This window comes from Tachyglossus aculeatus, chromosome 1 (genome assembly GCF_015852505.1).
Source record: "Tachyglossus aculeatus isolate mTacAcu1 chromosome 1, mTacAcu1.pri, whole genome shotgun sequence".
Lineage (NCBI taxonomy): Eukaryota > Metazoa > Chordata > Mammalia > Monotremata > Tachyglossidae > Tachyglossus > Tachyglossus aculeatus.
Window position 1 is genome coordinate 31,151,945 of NC_052066.1, and position 25,100 is coordinate 31,177,044.

At 46.1% G+C, this 25,100-nt stretch overlaps 1 protein-coding gene across 6 annotated transcripts in view; it reads right to left on the reverse strand.

Moving 5' to 3' along the window:
* Positions 1-316: 316 nt before the first annotated feature.
* MYNN (myoneurin) overlaps positions 317-25,100 on the reverse strand; it is a 42,000-nt gene continuing 17,216 nt past the window's right edge. For 3 of the 6 annotated variants that reach the window (XM_038751872.1, XM_038751882.1, XM_038751889.1), the window contains exons 2-8: positions 21,837-22,127; positions 19,008-19,807; positions 16,003-16,162; positions 7,113-7,291; positions 5,643-5,726; positions 4,735-4,821; positions 317-1,195 (exon numbers count right to left, since the gene is read on the reverse strand). In XM_038751872.1, the coding sequence (XP_038607800.1) occupies positions 933-1,195; positions 4,735-4,821; positions 5,643-5,726; positions 7,113-7,291; positions 16,003-16,162; positions 19,008-19,807; positions 21,837-22,102 (1,839 nt within the window). In that variant the 5' untranslated portion in view covers positions 22,103-22,127 and the 3' untranslated portion in view covers positions 317-932. The remainder of the gene's footprint in view (positions 1,196-4,734; positions 4,822-5,642; positions 5,727-7,112; positions 7,292-16,002; positions 16,163-19,007; positions 19,808-21,836; positions 22,128-25,100) is intronic. The other 3 variants (XM_038751910.1, XM_038751902.1, XM_038751896.1) reach the window with 3 other exon arrangements.

Sequence of the window (25,100 nt, forward strand, 5' to 3'; positions counted from 1 at the left end):
CAGTACAGTGCTGGCACACAGTAAGCGCTGAACAACCGTCACCACTTCACTTTTCTCTGCCTCAGTTCCCTCATCTGTAAAATGGGGATTAAGACTGTGAGCCCCATGTGGGACCTGGACTGTGCCCAACCTGACTGCCTTGCATCTACCCCAGCGCTTAGTACAGTGCTGGCACACAGTAAGCGCTGAACAACCGTCATTAAAATAAAATAGCCAATCAAGGACACATTACGGGGATCCCTGTCTCTATGTGTTGCCAACTTGTACTTCCCAAGCGCTTAGTCCAGTGCTCTGCACACAGTAAGCGCTCAATAAATACGATTGATTGATTGATTCTCTGTTCCTGTTCAACCAAAGAGGGGGTGTATGTTTCTCAATTTCCTCTGAAATCCCTAGCAGTCCTTGGGTTTTCCCCAAGGTCCTCTGAACTAGGAACCGGTTTAGCTCCGACTCTCCTGACAAAAGACGGCTGTGGGTCCCTCGGGCTGGCTCGATCCCCACCCAAAGCTTACGCCGATTACGCTTCGGAGCTGATGCGGATTTTTATTTATGTAAAAATGGAAAAAGAGGGGAAAATTGCCTCACACGATCAAATGACCCAAATTCTGCCAAAACATCACGGGTGGTTCTAAAATACAGGAATTCAAAGGAATTTACCATTGAAACCATTACTGCTTCTTTCGCTAACCTTTAAGTACATTTCAAGATAAACCGTGTATAGTCCAGACTTGAAAGAAAAACCAAACAGAAACAGAAAAACAAACCCAAAAAAGCCGCACTTCAGGAGATGCGTTATCAGGTGCCTTTACTCGGCTGAATGAAAAGAGTAATTCTAACTTTATGAATTATTTGGGATGAGTATATTTTCCTTACCAGTTATACTTATGTTTATTAGCGGAATTTGCCTTAGTAATTCCAGATTCCCCAGGGAGTCAGTATAACTGTTGCAAAAAAATAAACTGAGGCTCCGAATATCCATTCACAGTCGACCTCAACAATGTTTCTGATGAAGGAGATTGACTGTCGGTGACGGGCAGTAGCATCTGATGATCTTCGGGCCCCAGGGGAAGAGTTAATGGTAGAGTCATATCAGAAGGTTTCACATCTGCAGGTTCTGATAAAGGACTTTTTTGCATGGAGTCTTGCCCGTCGAAAGTACTATCCACTAAGGTGGCATCCTGAATTTTTTCTGACCCTGGAAGAAAAGAATTACAGCTTATCCATCAATTAAAAATAACCTTCTGCCAGTTAGGGGAGGGCACAATCACCCTTCTACCCTTCCAGAAGCAGAGCCAATGACCCACAGACCGCTTCTTGTTTACATGAGGCAGGGCCTATATTTGAAAGGAATCTCCAGCGGCCTAAATTGGCACAAGACACATCTAAAATTAAGAGGCAGAGCGAAGGTTAGCGACGAAACTGGAATTATGGCCCGCTAACTGAACAGAAAGAGATACAAAGACAGGTAATTAGGAGAGTACACCCCAAACCGCAAAGATGAACGTCACACCCTCCCTGCAGACAGCCTCGCGGCCTCTGTTCGAAACAGAATATGGGGGGGGTCATTTGTTTGATCCGCTGTTAATGACATGTCTTACTTTCTCATGCCCGGTATCTGAACCCCAAAATCCTGTCACAAGAACTACCACCAGCACCACTGGCTGTATTTCAGGCTTTGTCAAACCCACCCTTAATCCTGCCGCTGTCCGGAGAGTGGGACGAGAAGGGAGGAGAAAAACAGGGGTTGGAGGAAAGTCCCCAGACCAGAGAAGGTGACAATATGGTAAACTGAGAAAGCGTTAAAGCCATCAATCGGGAAGATTCTCAAGCCACTGCGGGAACATATCAAAAATTCATTAATTCATTCAATTGTATTTATTGAGCGCTTACTGTGTGCAGAGCACTGTACTAAGTGCTTGGGAGGTACAAGTTGGCAACACATAGAGACGGTCCCTACCCAACAACGGGCTCGCAGTCTAGAAGGGGGAGACAGACAACAAAACAAAACACGTGGACAGGTGTCAAGTCGTCAGAACAAATAGAATTAAAGCTAGATGCACATCGTTAACAAAATAAATAGAATAGTAAATATGTACAAGTAAAATAGAGTAATAAATCCATACAAACATATATACAGGTGCTGTGGGGAGGGGAAGGAGGTAGGGCGGGGGGGATGGGGAGGAGGAATGCAATCTCGGGAAAAAATATGCTGTCTGCACCACCTCAAAACTAGGCTCCCGAGTCCTCCTGGGCTGAATCCACACAAAAAGTATCAGCACCAAATCCTGTTAATATTAGCTGGACGGCGTATAGGATGGCATTGGGTTCTTTGAAAAAGGAGATTCTGTAGGACCTTTCAACCTGTCATTAGGTTTGACCCATTAGATAGGCTACTGCATCACAGTAGTGCCTTTTCTTGGCTTGTCTTACACTGTCAAGTCGTCTCCGCCCCAAAGCGACTCCACGGACACATCTCTCCCGGAACACCCCGCCTCCATAATAATAATAATAATAATAATAATAATAATAATAATAATAATAGCATTTATTAAGCACTTACTGTGTGCAAAGCACTGTTCTACTCTACACTATCTATTTATTTTACTTGTACATATCTATTCTATTTATTTTATTTTGTTAGTATGTTTGGTTTTTTTCTCTGTCTCCCCCCTTTTAGACTGTGAGCCCACTGTTGGGTAGGGACCTTCTCTATATGTTGCCAAATTGTACTTCCCAAGCGCTTAGTACAGTGCTCTGCACACAGTAAGCGCTCAATAAATACGACTGATGATGATGATGATGGGGAGGTTAACAAGGTGATTAGGTTGCCCCACGGGGGGCTCACAGTCTTCACCCCCATTTTACAGATGAGGTAACTGAGGCCCAGAGAAGTGAAGTGACTTGCCCAAAGTCACACAGCTGATGAGTGGTGGAGCTGGGATTTGAACCCATGACCTCTGACTCCAAAACCCGGACTCTTTCCACTGAGCCACGCTGCTTCTCCATCCGCAGTCGAGTGGCTTTTCGCCAACCCACTTGACTAAGATCCTCGAGGGCAGGAATCGTGTCTCTTAACCCTGTTGTCTCAACTCTCCTAAGTGTTTAGAACAGTGCTCCTCGCTGAGTAAGCTCTCAATAAATAGCACTGATGGACCGCTTATCCTTTTTGTTCAAGGCCCCTTTGGCAACCGACTCCTTTAGGCAGTCTTCTGGGCAACCGATTCAACCCCGCAGATCTCCTTTCACCCATTCTACAGCTCTTTACAGTAACTCTAGGATACCTGATACCTCCCGCAAAAGGGCTGTTTGTCCTTGCCCTTTCCCATGGAATCCCTGCTCCTTTTCTAATGATAAATGGGGTACTGTTACGGGTTTACTATGTGCCAAACACTGAACTAAGCACTGGGGCAGAGACAAGATAATCGGGTCCCAGCCTATGAAGGAGGGAGAACAAGTACTGAATCCCCATTTTACAGATGAGGGATCTGAGGCAAAGAGAAGTATTTTATATATATATAAATATATATATATATATATATATATAAAATATATATATATATTTCCTCCTCCAGGAGGCCTTCCCAGACTGAGCCCCTTCCTTCCTCTCCCCCTCGTCCCCCTCTCCATCCCCCCATCTTACCTCCTTCCCTTCCCCACAGCACCTGTATATATGTATATATGTTTGTACATATTTATTACTCTATTTATTTATTTTACTTGTACATATCTATTCTATTTATTTTATTAGTATGTTTGGTTTTGTCTCCTCCTTTTAGACTGTGAGCCCACTGCTGGGTAGGGACTGTCTCTATATGTTGCCAATTTGTACTTTCCAAGAGCTTAGTACAGTGCTCTGCACACAGTAAGCACTCAATAAATACGATTGATGATGATGATATATATATATATATATGCCATCATATGTGCCATATATAAATGCCATCATATATATATATATATATATATATATATATATATATGATGGCATTTATTAAGTGCTTACTATACCCAAAGCACTGTTCTAAGCACAGGGAAGGTTACAAGGTGATCAGGTTGTCCCACGGGGGGCTCACAGTCTTAATCCCCATTTTACAGATGAGGTAACTGAGGCACAGAGAAGTTAAGTGACTTGCCCAAAGTCCCACAGCTGACAATGGGCGGAGCTGGGATTTGAACCCATGACCTCTGACTCCAAAGCCCATGCTCTTTCCACTGAGCCACGCTGCTTTTCTAATGACTTGCTCAAGGTCACACAGCAGACAAGCGGTAGGGCCAGGATTAGAATCCCGGTCCTCCGTCTCCCATGCCCGTGATCATTCCCGTAGGCCACGATGCTTCTCTGTCTGGACAAGCCCCCAAATCTCTCCAGGCAACATAATCAATCAATCAATCAATCGTATTTATTGAGCACTTACTGTGTGCAGAGCACTGTACTAAGCGCTTGGGAAGTCCAGGCTGGCAACCTATAGAGACAGTCCCTACCCAACAGTGGGCTCACAGTCTAGAAGGGGGGAGACGGAGAACAAAACCAAACATATTAACAAAATAAAATAAATAGAATAGATATGTACATGTAAAGTAAATAAATAAATAGAGTAATAACTATGCACAAACATATATACATATATACATGTGCTGTGGGGAAGGGAACCACAGTGGACTTGCAGGAGTACTGGAACCCAATTTGAGCAATGCCTGCTGCAGTAATAAAAAAGCCAATTTTTAAACACTCACCGGTATGAACCTTTGTTTTGTGCTTCTTTAAATTCTTTATATCTGTGTAGGAATTTCCACACAATTCACAGATAAATGGTCTTTCACCTGAAAAAAGATTAAAAACCTAAATATTTTATGTTGACAAAAGCCTTTGCCAAACTATCTACAACACTAAATGGACAAAGGTATTTCCGTTAAATTTAAATTACTTATCACTACCTGAATAACAAATTCAAAACCCACGGGGGACTTACAAACAATGTCACAAAATCGGGCTGAAACACCGAAAGGAACTGTTCTACTTGAAACAAAGCAGCCCAGTTTCAGTTCACATCCTGAATTTCCTGGGCAAATGTGCCTTGCTTTCAAACAGCAAAGTTGCGACTTGTTTTCTTTTAATAAATATTTTCCAATGAGACTGTAATGGTACCAAGTGCCAATTTTTTTTGAGTCATAAATTTTCACATTTTCCAACGTGTTCAAAGGCCATAGTAGAAACAATGAACAAATCAGTGGAAAAAAATTCCAAGTCTTAGAAGACTTGGAGGAAATTTTTCTCAACATTTTCTTCCCTGTGCTTTATGTAACTGAGAATGACACTAATGCCGATCATCATCTTTATAGTGACATCGATTTCTTTTCTAAACTGTACTTAAGTTCTTAGGACCATATACTTAGAAACATTTGGACTCCACAGTATAATCCACAAATTTACACATATCCCAGCCTCCACACTACCCAATCTGTGCACTAAAGCAGCAAAATGCAGAGCACATGAGAATGTAGAGAAATTAAAATGAGTTAATATTCCCACATTAGAACTGTTACTACTATGCTTCACAGTTTGTAATGTTTTTAAGGTCAAAACTTAGACAAAAAGAAATTAGAAAGAGAGAATAAAAACCGTAATCTCCCTAAACACAGACCTGTATGGGATCGAAAGTGTTTGTTGAGCTCTCCTGAGGAAATAAAACTTTTCCCACAAATACCACATATGTATGGTTTTTCACCTAGATGGAAAATAAAAGATAGCGAGGTGGTGTACTATACCAGTATAATCGAATTTTATAAATTACACATAACTAAAATAAACTATTCTACAGCAATAATTCAATTAAAATCTATTTTCACGAAGAATTTTCTGACGTTACTAATTTCTATTACATCGCTTGCTCCTTTTCATTCGCTAAGTATGTTCTATGGAAACAAATTTTTTCTAACACACCTTTCCCCCTAGCAAAAAATGCAAGGCTTTTCTATCCCTTCCAAGGTGCTACTAATTGTGACTTTAAATTGGCTTCAAAATCCACACGAACGTAGGAACGGGTTTTGTTAACCATACCGATTCAAGGGAACGAGCTACACTTTTAGACTGTGAGCCCACTGTTGGGTAGAGACCGTCTCTATATGTTGCCAACTTGGACTTCCCAAGCGCTTAGTACATTGATGATGATGATGACTAGTATTTTGAATCCTATTAAAGAATCCAGAATACAAAAGCCTCTATTTATTTTACTTGTACATATCTATTCTATTTATTTTATTTTGTTAGTATGTTGGGTTTTGTTCTCTGTCCCCCTTTTAGACTGTGAGCCCACTGTTGGGTAGGGACCGTCTCTATATGTTGCCAATTTGGACTTCCCAAGTGCTTAGCACAGTGCTCTGCACACAGTAAGCACTCAATAAATACGATTGATGATGATGATGATGATGAAAAGCCGCCACCACAGATTGCATTTTGTTTTCCAATACACTGTGAACAGAAAGGCTCGACTTGTTTCAATTCTAATGCTACATTAAGCACAGTCAAATTTTACGCCTAACCTTCATCATTGAAGTCATCTTACGGGCCTTTCGACGGAAAATAATTTCCTCCACCTTGTCAGGGTTGTAATATTTTTTTTAAAAATCGAATTTTTGTAATCTAACGGTTCTATTCGGACTACAAATCTCCACGTGATTAAGGGTTTTCCAGGAAGCTGCACCTCTTCCTGCCCTCCTATTTTGTGGACTGTAATTAACTCTCTCCCTTCAGAAACTCTGTCCTTTTCAAACCCCAACCCGGTCCCGCTCCCTCCTATCTTATTTAGGAACTCGATCCTTTGATTTATGTCAAGCCCTGTCAGTGTTGTAATATTTTTTTTAAAAAATCGAATTTTTTTTATCTAATGGTTCTATTTGGACTATAAATCTCCACGTGATTAAGGGTTTTCCAGGAAGCTGCACCTCTTCCTGCCCTCCTATTTTGTGGCCTGTAATTCTCTCCCTTCAAAAACTCTGTCCTTTGCAAACCCCAACCCGGTCCCGCTCCCTCCTATCTTATTAAGGAACTCGATCCTTTGATTTACGTCAAGCCCGACCTTTCCGGGCACTACCTCCCTGAATGAAATTCTTACCCGTGTGCTTTCGGGAGTGAGTTATGAGGGAACTAGAGACGGCAAAAGCTTTCCCGCAGGTATCGCACACGTAGGGTTTTTCTCCTGTATGCCGACGAACGTGATAAGTCAGTGTGCTTGCCTGAGCAAACCTCTGTCCACACCTGTCACACACGTATGGCTTCTCTCCGCTGTGTTTCCTGTTGGCAAAAACGTACACCCTTTGACAACTGAAAATAAAATAAATGACAGGTCACGGCGACACGGGCAGTTGTTTTCTAACTAACGCCCTGGGTCCACCTGCGGTACATCACTCGCGCCTAAGCAAGTTATGAAAGTTCAGATTTGTTCCGCCGGCTCGCCTTTCTGCGTAATGCAGAAATTATGACTTTTAGACTGTGAGCCCACTGTTGGGTAGGGACTGTCTCTGTATGTTGCCAATTTGTACTTCCCAAGTGCTTAGTACAGCGCTCTGCACGTAGTAAGCGCTCAATAAATACGATTGATGGTGATGATGGTGATGATGGTAAGGCCCTGCTGAGAGCTCACCTCCTCCAGGAGGCCTTCCCAGACTGAGCCCCTTCCTTCCTCTCCCCCTCATCCCCCTCTCCATCCCCCCCATCTTAACTCCTTCCCTTCCCCACAGTACCTGTATATATGTATATATGTTTGTACATATTTTTTTACTCTATTTATTTATTTTATTTGTACATATCTATTCTATTTTATTTTGTTAGTATGTTTGGTTTTGTTCTCTGTCTCCTCCTTTTAGACTGTGAGCCCACTGTTGGGTAGGGACTGTCTCTGTATGTTGCCAATTTGTACTTCCCAAGCACTTAGTACAGCGCTCTGCACGTAGTAAGCGCTCAATAAATACGATTGATGGTGATGATAATCAATCATGTTTATTGAGCGCTAAAGGCAGGGTGCTATACTAACTGCTCGAGAGAGGACAGTACAACAGCACTGCCACGCGACTCCCTGCCTACAAGGAGCTTACAGTCTAGAGGGGGATCCGGGGGAAGGTTCGAAGGCTGAGAGGGCTAAACTCAGTGAAGCAGCGTGGCTCAGCGGGAAAGAGCCCGGGCTTTGGAGTCAGAGGTCATGGGTTCAAATCCCGGCTCCGCCCATTGTCAGCTGTGTGACTTTGGGCAAGTCACTTCACTTCTCTGGGCCTCAGTTCCCTCACCTGTAAAATGGGGATGAAGACTGTGAACCCCCACCCCGTGGGACAACCTGATCACCCTGTAACCTTCCCAGTGCTTAGAACAGTGCTTTGCACATAGTAATAATAATAATAGTAATGGCATTTATTAAGCGCTTACTATGTGCAAAGCACTGTTCTAAATGCTGGGGAGGTTACAAGGTGATAAGGTTGTCCCACGGGAGGCTCACAGTCTTATTCCCCATTTTACAGATGAGGTAACTGAGGCCCAGAGAAGTGAAGTGACTTGCCCAAAGTCACACAGCTGACAACTGGCAGAGCCGGGATTTGAACCCATGACCTCTGACTCCGAAGCCCGGGCTCTTTTCCACTGAGCCACGCGCTTAATAGATGCCATCATTATTATTACTCACTGAGTTGATGAACGACAACGAAAAACGCAAACCTTTCCTTCCATCTGGGCAAACACTAGCAGATCGTACTTCCTCTCCGACAAGAACGGCGGGGAGGATGACTAAAGATTGGGGTCCTCTTAGGGAAGGAAGGGGAGGAAAACTACGAGCGTGGAGGCGGCCTGCCCTTGGCCTCGTCTTCCACTTGATTCCATTCGCTCCAACCAACGTGGTGGCTTCTGGCGGGGAACACCAGAAAGAGAGCCGGGACTGAGGAGAGGGGGTGCGATCGGGGGGCTCGGTGGCCGACGGCACCCTCAAACATCTTCACCCGGGATCGTTCATCATCATCATCATCATCAATCGCATTTATTGAGCACTTACTATGTGCAGAGCACTGTACTAAGAGCCTGGGAAGTACAAATTGGCAACATATAGAGACAGTCCCTACCCAACAGTGGGCTCACAGTCTAAAAGGGGGAGACAGAGAACAAAACCAAGCATACTAACAAACTAAAATAAATAGAATAGATATGTACAAACAAAATAAATAAATAGAGTAATAAATATGTACAAACATATATACATATATACAGGTGCTGTGGGGAAGGGAAGGAGGTAAGATGGGGGGGATGGAGAGGGGGACGAGGGGGAGAGGGAGGAAGGGGCTGACTGTGGGAAGGCCTCCTGGAGGAGGTGAGCTCTCAGCAGGGCCTTGAAGGGAGGAAGAGAGCCAGCTTGGCCGATGGGCAGAGGGAGGGCATTCCAGGCCCAGGGGAGGACGTGGGCCAGGGGTCGATGGCGGGACAGGCGAGAATGAAGCACAGGGTGAGGAGATTAGTGGCGGAGGAGCGGAGGGTGCGGGCTGGGCTGGAGAAGGAGAGAAGGGAGGGGAGGTAGGAGGGGGCGAGGGGATGGATGGACAGCCTTGAAGCCCAGGGTGAGGAGTTTCTGCCTGATGCGCAGATTGATTGGTAGCCACTAGAGATTTTTGAGGAGGGGGGTAATATGCCCAGAGCGTTTCTGGACAAAAATAATCCGGGCAGCGCCCAAATCCGTTCGCGCCCAAAGCGTTCCTGCCGTTACCCATGTCCTCAGGGGAGGCCGCCCCGGGAGGATTCTCTGAGCCTAACGGTCGGCTCTGTCTCCTCGCGCCACTCGGGTATGTTGGCGGTGTGACAGCTGGGAAATTAACTTGAAAATCCTGCTCTCGGGATCGGTTACTCCAAAAACAAACGCTCGTGCATCGGAAGACCCGCCGCTCCTCTCCGGACGTGGTTTCAGTAAACGGCCCAGGTGATTTACGAAGTTATAGTTGTCTTCTCTCACGCCCAGCAACATCTGAAAAGCCCCCTCTAGACTGTAAGCTCATTGTGGGCAGGGAATGTGTCTGTTACGTTACGTTGTACTTTCCCGAGCGCTTAGTACAGTGCACTGCACACAGTAAGCGCTCAATAAATGCGACTAACTGGCTGCTTCCCAGAAGGCTGCGATTCGGAGTGGTCGTCCATTTCCACACGATCCTTAGGCCCCTGACTAGTCTCAATCGTATTTACCGAGCACTTACTGGGTGCAGAGCACTTTACTAAGCACTTGGGGAGTACAATCATCATCAATCGCATTTATTGAGCACTTACTATGTGCAGAGCACCGTACTAAGTGCTTGGGAAGTACAAATTGGCAACATATAGAGACAGTCCCTACCCAACAGTGGGCTCACAGTCTAAAAGAACAATATACTATAGTACAATATAACACACATCCCCTACCCACAACGGGCTTACAGTCTAGAGGGGGAGTCCGGCATTAATATAAAGCCAGGCGCGGATCCGGCCGTCCGCCCTGGCTCCTCGCTTCTCCGACATCCGAATAAAAGCCAAGAGGGCGGGCGCCGCCGAGCCCCCTGAAAGCCACAACGCAAATGAGAGGCTCCGTTTTCGAGGGGATCGTCTCCAGTCAATCAATCAATCAATCGTATTTATTGAGCGCTTACTATGTGCAGAGCACTGTACTAAGCGCCGTACCAGTCGCCACACCGAGCTGGTTAAAGGGGAAGCCAAAAGCAACAGTCCAGGGCGGAGGCCTTAGGAACCACAAGCAGCGTGGCTCGGTGGAAAGAGCCTGGGCTTTGGAGTCAGAAGTCGTGGGTTCAAATCCCGGCTCTGCCCATTGTCAGCTGTGTGACTCTGGGCAAGTCACTTCACTTCTCTGGGCCTCAGTTCCCTCATCTGGAAAATGGGGATGAAGACTGTGAGCCCCCTGTGGGACAACCTGATCACCTTGTAACCTCCCCAGCGCTTAGAACAGTGCTTTGCACATAGTAAGGGCTTAATAAATACCATTATTATTATTATTATTGGGTTCGTGGGAAACGCCAAGGGCAACCCTGTATTTTAAACAAAAGTGGGGCCATAGTGGACAGAGCACGGGCCCGAGAGTCAGAAGATCTGGGTTCCGAACCCGGCCCCCCTACCCGCCTGCCGTGTGACCCTGGGCAAGCCCCTTCACTCCTCTCCGCCTCAGTTACCTCATCTGTACGACGGGGATTTGATCCTCCTCCCTCCTAGACTGTGAGCCCCCCGTGGGGCAAATTAAAAGCCAATGTTTCCATTTGTGTGACGTATCTATGATTTATTTTGAGGGAAGTTAGTGTTCACATTTTCCCCTTCCAGTTGCCACTTAAAATTCCTTTTAGGAGCTATCGCGCAGGGATCGCTGATGAGCCTTCTGTGGTGATCGGGTGAAAATGTTTACAAAAATATCTGTGTGGAGAGTTTTTACGATAACGATAATGGCAGCATTTGTTAAGCGCTTACTATGTGCAAAGCACTGTTCTAAGCACTGGGGGGGATACAAGGTGATCAGGTTGTCCCACGTGGGGCTCACAGTCTTAATCCCCATTTTACAGAGGAGGGAACTGAGGCCTAGAGAAGTTAAGTGACTTGCCCAAAGTCACGTAGTTGACAGGTGGTGGAGCCGGGATTTGAACCCATGACCTCTGACTCCCAAGCCCAGGCTCTTTCCACTGAACCACGCTGCTTTTTCAGGCAAAACTGTCGAATGCTTTTCTTGCAAAAATACCGTTGCAGTGAAAGGTGATTCTCACTCATTTTTCTGGTAAGAAACAAACACCCAAACACCAGTAGGCCTTCCCAGACTGAGCCCCCTCCTTCCTCTCCCCCTCATCCCCCTCTCCATCCCCATCTTACCTCCTTCCCTTCCCCACAGCACCTGTATATATGTATATATGTTTGTACAGATTTATTACTCTATTTATTTTACTTGTACATATCTATTCTATTTATTTTATTTTGTTAATATGTTTGCTTTTGTTCTCTGTCTCCCCCTTCTAGACTGTGAGCCCGCTGTTGGGTAGGGACCGTCTCTATATGTTGCCAACTTGTACTTCCCAAGCGCTTAGTCCAGTGCTCTGCACAGAGTAAGCGCTCAATAAATACGATTGATTGATTGATTTCTTTCCAAAGCACAATCATTTAAACATTTTCAGTCTCTTTGTGGAGGAAATCATTCTCCAAGATCCTTTATGGTCCTGCTTAACAGGATCTGGGGGTAATGCCCAGTGATGAACTGAGCCACTGGGACAGTTTAGATCAAACGGCTAATTTCTCATACAAGTTATCGCACTAGCTGATCAGGCATAATATCGTCGGGTATTGGAGAGTTTTACGCTGCGTTTCGTGGAGGCCTCTCAAGAGAGTGGCCGGGAGACATCCTTGGACGGTCCTTTCACTCAGAAATACCACTCTTGTCACTGAGTAGGGTGAATAATAGTAGAACCAGAAAGAATGCTCTGATTCAATTATTGTGGTCATAGCAACCCATGTTCTTGACAGTAGACAAAACGTTAATACCTTTAATCTACTTAATTTGAGCTACAAATATAGTAATATACTTTCCTTTATCCTACCTCATTACTCTTCAGAACCTCTTTAAGACTGGGGAGAAGGTACTATTTTATGGAAAGAAGGAGAATTAAGAGATGAAAGTAATTTGGCTAAGACTTTACAATTTTACAGGGGAGAGCAAGGCTCAATCCTACTCCAGTCCTACTAAAAATAGCTGACCTTCATTTTGGAAGACGGTGGTACAACCCCACGCGAGTGAATGATGGACGTATGGTCGACACACCCAGTCGCCCTGACTGCATTTACGCACAGATAATAATAATAATGATGGCATTCGTTAAGCGCTTACTATGTGCAAAGCACTGTTCTAAGCGCTGGAGCAATCAATCAATCAATCGTATTTACTGAGCGCTTACTGTGTGCAGAGCACTGTACTAAGCGCTTGGGAAGTCCAAGTTGGCAACATATAGAGACGGTCCCTACCCAACAGTGGGCTCACAGTCTAGAAGGGGGAGACAGAGAACAAAACCAACCATCCTAACAAAATAAAATAAATAGAATAGATAGACTGTGAGCCCACTGTTGGGTAGGGACTGTCTCTATATGTTGCCAATTTGTACTTCCCAAGCGCTTAGTACAGTGTTCTGCATATAGTAAGCGCTCAATAAATATGATTGATGATGATGATGATATGTACAAGTAAAATAAATAGAGTAATAAATATGTACAGACATATATACCTATATACAGGTGCTGTGGGGAAGGGAAGGAGGTAAGATGAGGGGGGATGGAGAGGGGGACGAGGGGGAGAGGAAGGAAGGGGTTCAGTCTGGGAAGGCCTCCTGGAGGAGGTGAGCTCTCAGTAGGGCCTTGAAGGGAGCACTGTTCTAAGCGCTGGACACGGATCCGTCCAGGACCGGTGGGTCTCTCCCACTGAGGGCCGGCTTCGGCTTTCAAGCCCACCTCATGGACCCCCCGCATCTTCATTAAATCTCAGCTCAAAGGAAATCAGTCAACAAGCAGGCAGCCTGGCTTAGTTGTCACAGCACGGGCCTACGAGTCAGGAGGACCTGGGTTCTAATCCCGGCTCCGCCATACGTCTGCTGTGTGACCTTGGGCAGGTCACTTCACTTCTCCGGGCCTCAGTTACCTCATCTGTAAAACGGGGATTAAGAGTGCGTGCCCAATGTTGGACAGGGACTGTTTCCGATCTGATTGACTTGTATCTACCCCTGCCGCACCCCATTCTTTATCTTCTCTTCTCACTGGTCCTGCTCAGTGATAATTCATAATAACTGGGGTGTTTGTCAAGCACTTACTATAGAGAAGCAGCGTGGCTCAGTGGCAAGAGCACGGGCTTTGGAGTCAGAGGTCATGGGTTCGAATCTCGGCTCCACCACGTCTGCTGTGTGACCTTGAGCAAGTCACTTCACTTCTCTGAGCCTCAGTTCCCTCATCTGTAAAATGGGGACTAAGACTGTGAGCCCCACGTGGGACAACTTGATCGTCCTGTATCCCCCCCAGTGCTTAGAACAGTGCTCTGCACATAGTAAGCGCTTAACAAATGCCATTATTATTATTATTATTATGTGCCAGGCACTGTACTAAGCGCTGGGGCAGATACAAGCAAGTTGGGTTGGACGCAGTCCCTGTCCCACGGGGGGCTCACAGTCTCAATCCCCATTTTCCAGATGAGGGAACTGAAGCCCAGAGAAGTGAAGTGACTCGCCCGAGGTCAAAATGTAGTCGAGTGGCAGAGCCGGGATTAGAAACTGTGCCCTTCTGAGTGCCAGGCCCGTGCTCTATCCACTATGCCGTGCTGCTTCTTACTGCGCCATGCTGCTTCTTAATAATAATAATAATAATAATGGCATTTATTAAGCGCTTACTATGTGCAAAGCACTGTCCTAAGCACTGGGGAGATACAAGGTGATCAGGTTAATGAGCTGCTGTGGGCCTTCAGGTCATGTTGACTCCAATTCAGGATCTCACTGTTGGCCATTTTCTCCTGGCATTTGTTACCAACTCTGTTGCATTATTTTCGCCCAAGCATTTAGTACAGTGCTCTGCACACTGTACACACTCAATAAATCATCATCATCATCATCATCAATCATATTTATTGAGCGCTTACTATGTGCAGAGCACTGTACTAAGCGCTTGGGAAGTACAAATTGGCAACATATAGAGACAGTCCCTACCCAACAGTGGGCTCACAGTCTAAAAGGGGAAGACAGAGAACAAAACCAAACATACTAACAAAATAAAATAAATAGAACAGATATGTACAAGTAAAATAAATAGAGTAATAAATATATACAAACATATATACATATATACAGGTGCTGTGGGGAAGGGAAGGAGGTAAGAAGGGGGGGGATGGAGGGGGGACGAGGGGGAGAGGAAGGAAGGGGCTCAGTCTGGGAAGGCCTCCTGGAGGAGGTGAGCTCTCAGCAGGGCCTTGAAGGGAGGAAGAGAGCTAGCTTGGCGGAGGGGCAGAGGGAGGCCATTCCAGGCCCGGGGGAGGACGTGGGCCGGGGGTCGATGGCGGGACAGGCGAGAGCGAGGTACGGGGAGGAGATTAGCGGCGGAGGAGCGGAGGGTGCGGGCTGGGCTGGAGAAGGACAGAAGGGAGGTGAGGTAGGAGGGGGCGAGGGGATGGACAGCCTTGAAGCCCAGGGTGAGGAGTTTCTGCCCGATGCGCAGATACGACTGATTGATCGATTACTGCATATGCATCACAGCACTGAAGCAACATGCGCAGTGGAGAGAGCAAGGGCCCGAGAGTCAGCAGGTCATGGGTTCTAATGCCACTTATTAGACGCTTATTAGCGTCTCTGCCACTTGACTGCTGTGAAGTCACTTCTCTGGGCCTCAGTTCCCTCACCTGTAAAATGGGGATTGAGACTGCGAGCCCCACGTGGGACAGGGACTGTGTCCAACCTGCTTTGCTTGTATCCACCCCGGTGCTTACGATGATGGTGGTGAATCTGCCCTAAGAGCTCCATCCGTCTTCTGGGGCAGTTTCACGTCTCGCAGTCAAAAAGGTTGGACACTACAACGGCCTTTTTAGATCTTTAAACGCGGTGTCGATGTGCCACCCATGTCCCACTCTGTTTTGAAGTCTGCTTTATGCCATGCTGGTCTTTCTGGCCTTCTGTATTTGATCACGCGCTGGGCTGCCTAGGTATCAGAACTTATCGATCGTATCTATTGAGTGTTTACTGTGTGCGGAGCACTGTGCTAAGACTTTGGGAGACTACAAATTTGGCAGCGTTGGTAGACACGTTCCCTGCCCACAGTGAGCTTACAGCCTAGAGGGAGATACAGACCTCAATAGAAATAAATAAATCACGGTTATGGACTTAAGTGATGTGGGGCTGAGAGAGGGATAAATAACGGGTACAAATCCAAGCGCCAGAACGACGCAGAAGGGAGTGGGAGAAGGTAACCCAGACACATTTTTCTTGCTTTTTTCTTTTCCTTACCTGGAATGAATCTTCAGATTGCTAGAAGTTGCGAACTGCAGATTACACACATCGCATTTATATGGTTTCTCCTCCCCATGATGCATGCGACTGTGGAAAACCAGCTGACATTTCTGAGCAAAGCCTTTGTCACAGAGTTCACATTTGTATGGCTTTTCGCCTGCGGGATAAAATGGAAAACACTTCTTAAGAGGAAATTTAGTCTTTCGGTTGCTTTAACCCCCAGAAATTTGCTAAAGGAGTTCATCTTCAGTTTCCTCTACCAACCTGAGTATTCCTGGCAAGCGGTGTGGCCCAGTGGAGGTCAGAGGACCTGGGTTCTAATTCCGGCTCCGCCACCTGCTTGCTGCGTAACCCTGAGGAAGTCACTGAACTTCTCTGGGCCTCAGTTTCCTCTACTGTAAAAATGGGGATTCAATGTCTATTCTCCCTCCTGCTTGGACTGTGAGCCCCATGTGGGCCAGGGACTGTGTCCGACCTGATTGATCTGTATCTGATCCAGGGCTTAGAACAGTGCTTGACGCATAGTAGTGCTTAACAGATAGTATTAAAAATGAAATAAAATCAATGTGAACTGACTAAAGCTTTAAGCAGACAGTAGGATGTTGTTCCCTGAATTTACTACTGAAGCTGTAATAATAATTACTGTCCCCCTCTTCAAAGCCTTGCTGAAGGCACACCTCCTCCAAGAGGCCTTCCCAGACTAAGCCCCACGTTTCCTCATTTCCCACTCCCTTCTGCATCGCCCTGGCTTTCTCCCTTGGCTCTTTCCCCCTTCCCACCCCACAGCACTTAAGTATGCATCTGTAATTTGATTTATTTGTATTGATAATAATAATAATAATGTTATTTGTTAAGCGCTTACTATGTGCAAAACTCGAGACTGTGAGCTAGACGTGGGCTGAGAATGTCACTGCTTATTGTTGTACTGTACTTTCTCAAGTACTTAGTATAGTGCTCTGCACACAATAAGCGCATAATATGACTGAATGAATGAATAACGATGGCATTTGTTAAGCATTTACTATGTGCCAAGCACTGTTCTAAGCACTGGGGCAGATACAAGCTAAGCATGTTGGACACAGTCTCTGTCGCAGAAGGGGCTCATAGTATTAATCCCTATTTTACAGGTGAGGTAACCGAGGCACAGAAAAGTTGCCCGAGGCCACAGAGCAGCTAAGTGGCGGAGCCGTAATTAGAACCCAGGTCCTTCTGACTCCCATGTAGAGGGAAGTAAGCATAAAATTGTACTTCTAAACTTAAAATGAAGTAAATAAAGGATTCAGCCTAAACACAAAAATATGCTTGTCACAGAAAAAAACTAGTGGCTGATATTATCAGCAGTGTCAATCGATAATAATAATAATGGTACTTGTTAAGCGCTACGTGCCAAGCGCTGTTCTAAGCACTGCGGTAGATACAAGGTAATCAGGTCGTCCTACGTGGGGCTTGCAGTCTTAACCCCCATTTTCCAGATGAGGTAACTGCGACACAGAGATGTTAAGTGACTTGCCCAAGGTCACACAGCAGACAAGAGGCGGAGCAAGGATTAGAACCCATGTCCTCTAACTTCCAAGCCTGTGCTCTTGCCACTAAGCCACACTGCTTCTCATACTCATTCAATCGCATTTATTGAGCGCTTACTGTGTGCAGAGCACTGTACTAAGCGCTTGGGAAGAACAAGTTGGCAACATACAGAGACGGTCCCTACCCAACAGCGGGCTCGCAGTCTAGAATATGTCATTTCTCATATCAATCAATCAATCGTATTTATTGAGCGCTTACTATGTGCAGAGCATTGTACTAAGCGCTTGGGAAGCACAAATTGGCAACATATAGAGACAGTCCCTACCCAACAGTGGGCTCACAGTCTAAAAGGGGGAGACAGAGAACAAAACCAAACATACTAACAAAATAAAATAAATAGAATAGATATGTACAAATAAAATAAATAAATAGAGTAATAAATATGTACAAACATATATACATATATACAGGAGCTTTAAGAGCTCCAAGTCCCAAGGGAAGGAGTAGGAGGGGAGTAAATGGGCTAAAAGTGGCCGGAGGGGCAGGGTGACATTGGCAAGCATGAATGGCCCCAACTCTATAATTTTCAACTCACCAATGTGTACAATTGACAACAAACAATTGTCTAACAGACAACAGAACGTTCATCCATAATAAGTCGGGCGGGAAGTCAAGGTCAAAGTCGAGATCATATGAAATAAGGATGATGGAAGGAGGAAAAGGGAGGCCTTGATGGGCAAGTATTGATTATTCTAGAAAAGGGCATAAAGTTGGGAAGGGACCAAAGGACAAAAGGGTCACCATATTGAGAGAAACGTCGGCAAGGTGAGAGCATATCCATCTACAGCAGGGTCGATGTAATTCCTTTCTCTGTCTGCACTTCTCCACGGTTAACAGTGCCTGTCTCTTAAATGCTTAGCAGGGCGAGCCCAAAATACTTTTACAGTGATTCATTTTGACAGTGCAGCGCATTTACTACATTCCAGTCCCCAGCTATACATTCAATATGCATACCACTAATTATAGATCAAGCGCAATTCTCAGAGGACTCGAGGGCCGAGTTCATCCCTCACTGCTATCCTATTTATTTTATTTTTTTGGTATGTTTGGCTTTGTTCTCTGCCTCCCCCTTTTAGACTGCGAGCCCACTGTTGGGTAGGGACTGTCTCTATGTGTTGCCAATTTGTGCTTCCCAAGCGCTTAGTCCAGTGCTCTGCACATAGTAAGCGCTCAATAAATACGATTGATTGATTGATTGCTGGCGGAGGACTCCACCCGCAGTTCTAAAAAGCCCAATTCCCCCAATTCGCTTCCCATTTTCCAAAAGACTACAAGGACAGAGAGAAAAAAGAACACCCTGATAAAATGACTTCCAACATGCAATGCCTATTCAGCGCCGTTTCAAGGAAATGCTTCGTTAAAAGTCTTCCAATCGCCCTGCGGCACTTGGGAGAGTTTCTCGCAGGCCCGAAACTTACCTGTGTGAGTTCGGACGTGAGTTTTGAGCTGGTTACACTGGGTAAACGCCTTTCCGCACAGTTGACAGACGTAAGGTTTAACTCCCTTGTGAATCCTCATGTGTCGCCGAAGACTGCTGGCCTCCGAGAACACTTTCCCGCAAGTGTTGCACACTGGCTTAGCCTTTGGGTATTGCTGATCTTCTTCTCCCAAGCTCTCCAGCTCGTAAGCCCCCTTGGCACTGGCTATGTGAGAAATGCAGTGTTCCTTCAAAGGACAGTCGGACTGAGGTTTCCCCTTTTTCTGTTTCGCCGTTACAGCTTGGACGATGATATCTGGAGTGGAAAAGGCCTCATTTTCCACCACTGAGGCCGGCTGGAATTCGGAATTATCATCTCGGAGGGGAGCTTGTTCAGCTTCTTGCGAGGCCAGTTTATTTGCATCTAAGAACATTTCAACAGACGGATTATCTGAAATGTCATTCGGGCACGGCGCCGTTTTATTCTGTGGGCTTTTCTGGGCATTAAAACTCTTCTTCCTCTTTTTGGTGGGAGAGGACTTCTTTTCTAAACCCACTTTTTTGGAGTGCGTCTGCACTACCGTTGCAGAAGCAGCTTCTGATTTCTCCCGGCTGTTAAAGTCTCGAAGGGTGAGGAGACAAGTCTGTTGGTTCAACTCGATATTTCCAGTAATACTAGATATCTCTGTAGAAGAGGGATTAGCAATAAAAGCAAAGTCTTCCATCTTTATTTTACATTTAGTAACCACCTCCTCCACTTTGAGATAGTCAGCAGCCTGATGGATTTCTTTAACATTCCAACTGTAAGGAAACAAGGCTACATGACAATATTCTGGTCAACGAAAACCTTTTACAACTGAAAATCAATACTACTGCGGAGGTAGAAGAGTAAGTCTAGCTTTCTGTTCTCAGGGGTGGAAAACACTGTCAATGAGTAAGCGTAACTGGAAACTGGACGTCCCAGAAAATAGCAATGCCAAGACACGGGACAGTGTGTTTCTCCGGATCAGGAAAGAGAGAACACGAGGTAACTTTTCCTTAGGGCCCTTGAAAATTTTTCCTCAGGGTCTGAGGCTGAGAAAGTGCTCAGAGCTCTGGTTTTCCGCTACCCCGGTCTGCATTCTGGCCCTAATAATGCCTAGCAGTGGGGTTTTGACACACAAAATGACGGCTTATCTTAATGATGAAGCTCAATTCTACCCTTTTTGAGTATTTCCTTCAACAGCCTGGAGAAAACTAAGGAGTTTTATCCCAGGGCCATTCGGTCTGTCGGGTTGATCCTGACCGATCAGAGAAGCGGCGTGGCTAACTGGAAAGACGGCGGGCTTGGGAGTCAGAGGTCATGGGCTCTAATCCCGGCTCCGCCACTTGTCAGCTGTGTGACTTTGGGCAAGTCACTGCACTTCTCTGGGCCTCAGTTCCCTCATCTGGAAAACGGGGATTAAAACTCTGAGCCCCCCCCATGGGACAACCTGATCACCTTGTAACCCCCCCAGCACTTAGAACAGTGCTTTGCACATAGTAAGCGCTTAACAAATGCCAACATTATCATTATATTATTCTCTGGGCCTCCGTTACCTCAACTGGAAAATGGGGATTAAGACTGTGAGCCCCATGTGGGACAACCTGATTACCTTGTATCTCTCCCAGCGCTTAGAACAGTGCTTGGCATAGAGTAAGCACTTCACAAATACCAAAATTATTATTATTATTATCCTCTAAATGGTCTAATATGAACGCAGGGCTTGGCGTACCTCCTCCTTGACATGACCCAAGCCCCGGGCAGCTTAGTCACCACAAGGGCATCCTCTATAGACTGTAGGATCCTTGTCATCATCATCATCATCATCATCATCATCAATCGTATTTATTAAGCGCTTACTGTGTGCAGAGCACTGGACTAAGCGCTTGGGAAGTACAAGTTGGCAACATAGAGAGACAGTCCCTACCCACCAGTGGGCTCACAGTCTAAAAGGGGGAGACAGAGAACAAAACCAAACATACTAACAAAATAAAATAGAATAGATATGTACAAGTAAAATAGAGTAACAAATCTGTACAAACATATATGTACAAATATGTACAAACATATATACATATATACAGGTGCTGTGGGGAAGGGAAGGAGGTAAGATGGATGGGATGGAGAGGGGGACGAGGGGGAGAGGAAGGAAGGGGCTCAGTCTGGGAAGGCCTCCTGGAGGAGGTGAGCTTGTGGGTAGGGTTTGCGTCTACCAACTCGGTTGTATGTGCGCTTTTCCAAGCGCTGTGCACAGTACTCTGCACCTAGTAAACGCTCGATAAATAGTGTTGATGACGATGCTCTGCACACAGCAAGCACTCAATAAATACCATCGATTTACTGATTCGAAGGCCAGCAAATCTCAGGGGACGGGATGAAGGCGGTGCTCTGATTCAGCGCATGAACTTGGAAAAATGATGAAATTCGCCTCTTCACAGAAATACAGGGAGACTACTACCTCATCTCCCTCCTGTCTTAATGACTAAGCCCTCATTTCCTCTTTTCCCATGCCCTTCCCCGTCATCCATACTTTTATATTAACGTAGGTCTCCCTCTCTAGAGTGTAAGCACTTTGTGGAGAGGGAACGTGTCTACCAACTCCGTTGCACCCAAGCGCTTAGTACAGTGTTCTGCACACAGTAAGTGCTCAAAAAAACAACTGACCGATTGACTGATTGGCTGTTCGCAAAGAACTCTGATTTCACAAAGGAAAACCAATGGGAAAGCAGACAGTAGCATCATCGACCCCATCAAATGCTTATTCGTTAAAAAAGCAAAAAAAGTAAGCCCCCAAAATGTGCGATTTACCTGTCGAGGTTTAAATTTCCTGTGTATATGAACTCCAAAAGTTTTTGAAATCCATCGGCCTTCACCTGACTTTGATCCAGAAAAATATTGTTTTCAGAAGTGTCTCTGTAGATAGCACCAAAATACTCACTGAATGAAGCAAGGACATTCCGGTGAGCTTTAAACTGGAAGTCACCGATGACTACGGTGCAGTCACAAAGAAAACCTGCCTCCCGTTGTTCGTTCAGTCTCTCCAGAAGATGCTCACAATGGTGGGAATACTGCATTTTGGTTCAAGACAGTTCTTTGGTTCTAAAAGAAGCAAAAGATGCAGGTTAACCATCACGGAGAAAATCTATACAAGCCATACAATTCACTCCTTAACAAGATCCGTCTTTATATTAACGTCCGTTTCCCCCTCTAGACTGTAAACTCGTTGTGGGCGGAGAATGTGCCTACCAACTCTGCTGTACCTTACTCTCCCACGCGCTTAGTACAGTCCTCTGAACGCAGTAAGTGCTCAATGAATGTCATTAATGATGCTGATGATCCTTAAGCCAAACTATTTTAAAATGCTTGGCCAGCTACCATGGTTTGACTTCATGAATAACTGTTACACTGCAAGAGCAAAAAGACAGCATAAGCGAAGCAAAGTGGGCTAGTTCATTCATTCATTCATTCAATCGTATTTATTGAGCGCTTATTGTGTGCAGAGCACTGTACTAAGCGTTTGGGAAGTCAAGTTGGCAACATATAGAGATGGTCCCTACCCAACAATGGGCTCACAGTCTAGAAGGGGGAGACAGATAACAAAACAAAACATGAGGACGGGTGTCAAGTCATCAGAATAAATAGAAGTAAAGCTAGATGCACATCATTAACAAAATAAATAGGATAGTAAATACGTACAAGTAAAATAGAGTAATAAATCTTTACAAACATATATAAAGGTGCTGTGGGGAGGGGAAGGGGGTAGGGTGGGGGGGATGGGGAGGAGGAGAGAAAAAAGGGGGCTCGGTCTGGGAAGGCCTCCTGGAGGAGGTGAGCTCTCAGTAGGGCTTTGAAGGGAGGAAGAGAGCTAGCTTGGCGGATGGGTGGAGGGAGGGCATTCCAGGCCAGGGGGAGGACGTGGGCCGGGGGTCGACGGCGGGACAGGCGAGAACGAGGTACAGTGAGGAGGTTAGTGGCAGAGGAGCGGAGGGTGCGGGCTGGGCTGGAGAAGGAAAGAATGGAGGTGAGGTAGGAGGGGGCGAGGGGATGGACAGCCTTGAAGCCGAGAGTGAGGAGTTTTTGCCTGATGCGCAGATTGATTGGTAGCCACTGGAGATTTGTGAGGAGGGGGATAACATGACCAGAGCGTTTCTGTACAAAGATAATCTGGGCAGCAGAGTGAAGTATAGACTGAAGTGGGGAGTGACAGGAGGACGGGAGATGAGAGAGGAGGCTGATGCAGTAAGCCAGTCGGGATAGGATGAGAGATTGAACAGTCAAGGTAGCGGTATGGATGGAGAGGAAAAGCGGATCTTGGAGATATTGTGGAGGTGAGACCGGCATGTTTTGGTGACGGAATGATGTGTAGGGTGAACGAGAGAGCAGAGTCTAGGATAATAATAATAATAATAATAATGATGGCACTTGTTAAGCGCTTACTATGTGCAAAGCACTGTTCTAAGGGCTGGGGGGATACAAGGTGATCAGGTGGTCCCACGTGGGGCTCACAGTCTTCATCCCCATTTTCCAGATGAGGTAACAGAGGCTCAGAGAAGTTAAGTGACTTACCCAAGGTCACACAGCAGACATGTGGCAGAGCCGGGATTAGAACCCATGACCTCTGACTCCCAAGCCCTGGGCTCTTTCCACTGAGCCAAGCTGATTTTGTGGGCTTGTGAGGCGGGAAGGATGCTAGTGCCGTCTATAGTGACAGGAAAGTCAGGGAGAGGGCAGGGTTTGGGAGGGAAGATAAGGAGTTCAGTCTTGGACATACTGAGTTTTAGATAGATGGTGGGCAGACATCCAGATGGAGATGTCCTGAAGGCAGGAGGAAATACGAGCCTGGAGGGAGGGAGAAAGAGCAGGGGCGGAGATGCAGATTTGGGTGTCATCAGGGTAGAGATGATAGTTGAAGCCTTGGGAGTGAATGAGTTCACCAAGGGAGTGAGTATTGACAGAGAACAGAAGGGGACCTAGAACTGACCCTTGAGGAACCCCTACACTAAGGGGATGGGAGGGGCAGGAGGAGCCCGCAAAAGACACTGAGAATGAACTGCTGGAGAGATAAGAGGAGAATTGGGAGAGGATGGAGTCTGTGATGCCAAGGTTGGATAGCGTGTTGAAGAGAAGGGGGAGATCCACAGTGTCAAAGGCAGCTGAGAGGTCGAGGAGGATTAGGAGGATTCAGGCCATGATTCCCCACTCCTAAAGAAGCCCATCTACCTCATTACCAAACAGAAACTCCTCACCAAGGGCTTTAAAACACTCGATCACCTTGTCCCCTCTTACCTTACCACGCTACTCTCCAACCACAATCCAGCCCGCACACTTGACTCCTCTAATGCTAACCTTTTCACTGTACCTCGATCTGTTCTGTCTCACCGCCGACCTCTTGCCCACATCCTGCCTCTGGCCTGGAACGCCTTCCCTCCTCATATCCAAAAGACAACTGCTCTTCCCCCCACAAATCCTTATTGTAGGCACATCTCCAAGAGGCTTTCCCTAAGCCCTCCTTTCCTCTTCTCCCACTCCGTCAGCGTGGCTCAGTGGAAAGAGTATGGGACTGGGAGTCAGAAGGTCATGGGTTCTAATCCCAGCGCCGCCACTTTTCTTTCATTCATTCATTCGTATTTATTGAGTGCTTACTGTGTGCAGAGCATTGTACTATGTGCTTGGGAAGTACAAATCGGCAACATATAGAGATGGTCCCTACCCAACAACGGGCTCACAGTCTAGAGGTGGGAGACAGACAACAAAACAAAACATGCGGACAGGTGTCATCAGAATAAATAGAAGTAAAGCTAGATGCACATCATTAACAAAATAAATATAATTGTAAATATGTACAAGTAAAATAGAGTAATAAATCTGTACAAACATATATACAGGTGCTGTGGGGAAGGGAAGGAGGTAGGGTTGGGGGGATGGGGAGGGGGAGGAGGGGGAGAGGAAGCAGGGGGCCCAGTGTGGGAAGGCCTCCTGGAGGAGGTGAGCGCTCAGTAGGGCTTTGAAGGGAGGAAGAGAGCGAGCTTGGTGGACGTGCAGAAGGAGGGCATTCCAGGCCCGGGGGAGGAC